Source organism: Merops nubicus, unplaced genomic scaffold (assembly GCF_000691845.1).
Source record: "Merops nubicus isolate BGI_N331 unplaced genomic scaffold, ASM69184v1 scaffold19903, whole genome shotgun sequence".
Taxonomy (NCBI): Eukaryota; Metazoa; Chordata; class Aves; order Coraciiformes; family Meropidae; genus Merops; species Merops nubicus.
The window spans coordinates 1-2,208 of record NW_008597160.1 but is presented as its reverse complement, the minus strand read 5'-3'; the positions used below and the strand labels follow the sequence as shown (position 1 = coordinate 2,208).

Here is a 2,208-nt window from a genome sequence, read left to right as displayed (position 1 = left end):
CAGCCTGATCTAGTGGGAGGTGTCCCTGCTCATGGCAGAGGGGTTGGAACTGGGGGATCCTTGTGGTCCCTTCCAACCCTGACAGATTCTGATCTGTTTTAGCAGAGGACTTTAGAGCCCTAATGGCTCAAGGGTTGGACTTGATGATCTTGGAGGTCCCTTCCAACCTAAAGGATTCTACGAAGAGGAACGGAGTCCAGGCGAGCTGCAGGCAGAGGAGCACCCAACGCCCGGGGGGTGCCCCTGCCCCAGCGCCGTGGGCAGAGCTGGCACTGCCCCAGCACGTTTTGCTTTCCAGGAAGAACCGCTGTTTCCTCCGAACCGCCTCGGAGTGAGCTGTCCCCGTGGGCAGCTCCCAGCACTGCCAGCACTGCCCCCTCAGCCTGGGAGGTGTTCAGGGACCGCTCAGCAGCCGGGACAGCACATCGAGCACCAGCCCTGCTGAGACTCTGTCACAGGCACTGAGGAAAGGACTTAGAGCTTGAGAGTGTCCTCACCCGGGCTGCAGCACACGCCTCAGGACGACCCTCTGGCCAAGCTCAATAAAAGGACTCTCCAGCCCCTCCTCCCTTAGTTTTTTTTTTTGTAATGGGTCGTTTTATTTTTTTAAGGCACGAATTAAAAGTTTCTGCTCAGCAAAGCACCTGGGTTCTCCTGGCATCCTGTGGGCAAAGCGCGTGGCGGGCACGGTGGGAGCTCTTCCTTCACTCTGGCCTTTGGACACTTCTCCTTCCACCTGCCAAGCGCATGGAGCAGCTCAAGCTTCATCTGTCAGTCCCAAGGGCTGAACTCTTATCAGTGCTCCAGATAAAGGCCTGTTAGAAAGAGGGAGCAAACAAGCTGATAATACTGATAGCATGCTCCAGAGCCCAAACACAGCCCCAGATAACGGGGAGGAGAAGTATTTACTTTTAATTACCTCTAATCAAATTTACTTAAATAAATGTCCCAGACTGACTTTTGCCACCGAGGCGTCTCCGCTCTTAAAACAAATCGATGAAAAGCCCATTTTGAGCTGGTGCCTGTTACCTGGGAGGGCTGGCTGAAACAAAGCCCCTTTTGCTTAGGCAGGTGTCACTGAGGCTGGGACACGAGCTGGTCTCCTTTGGTTCCACACAGAGCACTAGGATCAAAACAGAAAACTGCTTAAAAACCACAACCCCCGGGAGGAGAGCGGCCGCGCGACAGGGACGAGCACAGTGGGTTGGAAGTTTAATACAGAAAATCTATTTGATATTTATTAAACTTAGTTTCTCCAGTTACAGTTTTGCATTGTACAAAGCATTTTAATGACACAGTAGTTAAAAAGATCTTTACAAATTGAAATGTGATACCCTTTTCTCCAAATATTTTAATTGCCATAAATTTGTTTAAAAATACACATTAAACGCATGTTTCAGACACTAAACTTTCTATAATCTCAATACCACAAAATACATAGAATATACTATACAGATGTGGAAAAAATCTAGTTAGTATATAATACTTTGCTCACCATTAACAGCTTTATTACGTGAAATGCACATACTGACTTAGAAATCCTAATTTTGAGCCCCAAAGTACCCTTTGAAATTTCAAATGTATTGCAACAAATAAAATCACAGTTGGTTTTTTGTTTTCTTTTCTTTTTTTTCTCCAAACGTTTTGGTTGAAGACAGGTGCCTAAATATTTTGATAGAAACAAAACGTAACACATGGACTTGTCGTGTACAAAGCATGGAACAGAGACATCCCATTAGTTACTAACAGTACCTCTTCTGTAGCATCAACAAGGGCTTCAGTTATAAGTGACAGGTTAAAAGTTATCGTCCCCCACCCACGTGCCCTCCCCCAAAAGAAAAAAAAAACCCCTTCTTCACCAAATAATAATTTCAAATAAGATAAAGGATTTTTAATAAATATATAAGCACTTTATCCTCCATATACAAAATTTTTTTTTTTTTAAAACAATTTCAAAGGGGGGGGACCAGATACAAATGTCAGGAACTGTGCTTGCAAAAGTCACGCCTGGTCCTTAAGAGTTGAGTTTTGGGGTGTGAAAAGGCCAGTGCAGCCCAAAGCGATTTTTTTTTGGCCCCCCTCTCTGGCAGGGGCAGGGGCAGGGGCAGGCAGAAAAACCAAGAGGGGGAAGGCCACGTCCTGGTCTGCCCGTGGCAGCTCCCCCAGCACGCGTGGGGCGGCACCGGGAGCGGGCACCGGGGTGGGCAC

At 47.2% G+C, this 2,208-nt stretch overlaps 1 protein-coding gene across 1 annotated transcript in view; it reads left to right on the top strand.

Moving 5' to 3' along the window:
* Window positions 1-335, top strand: part of LEAP2 (liver expressed antimicrobial peptide 2) — a 1,831-nt gene extending 1,496 nt beyond the window's left edge. The window contains exon 3 of the mRNA XM_008936631.1: window positions 299-335. Coding sequence (XP_008934879.1) covers window positions 299-335 — 37 coding nt within the window. The remainder of the gene's footprint in view (window positions 1-298) is intronic.
* Window positions 336-2,208: the final 1,873 nt, after the last annotated feature.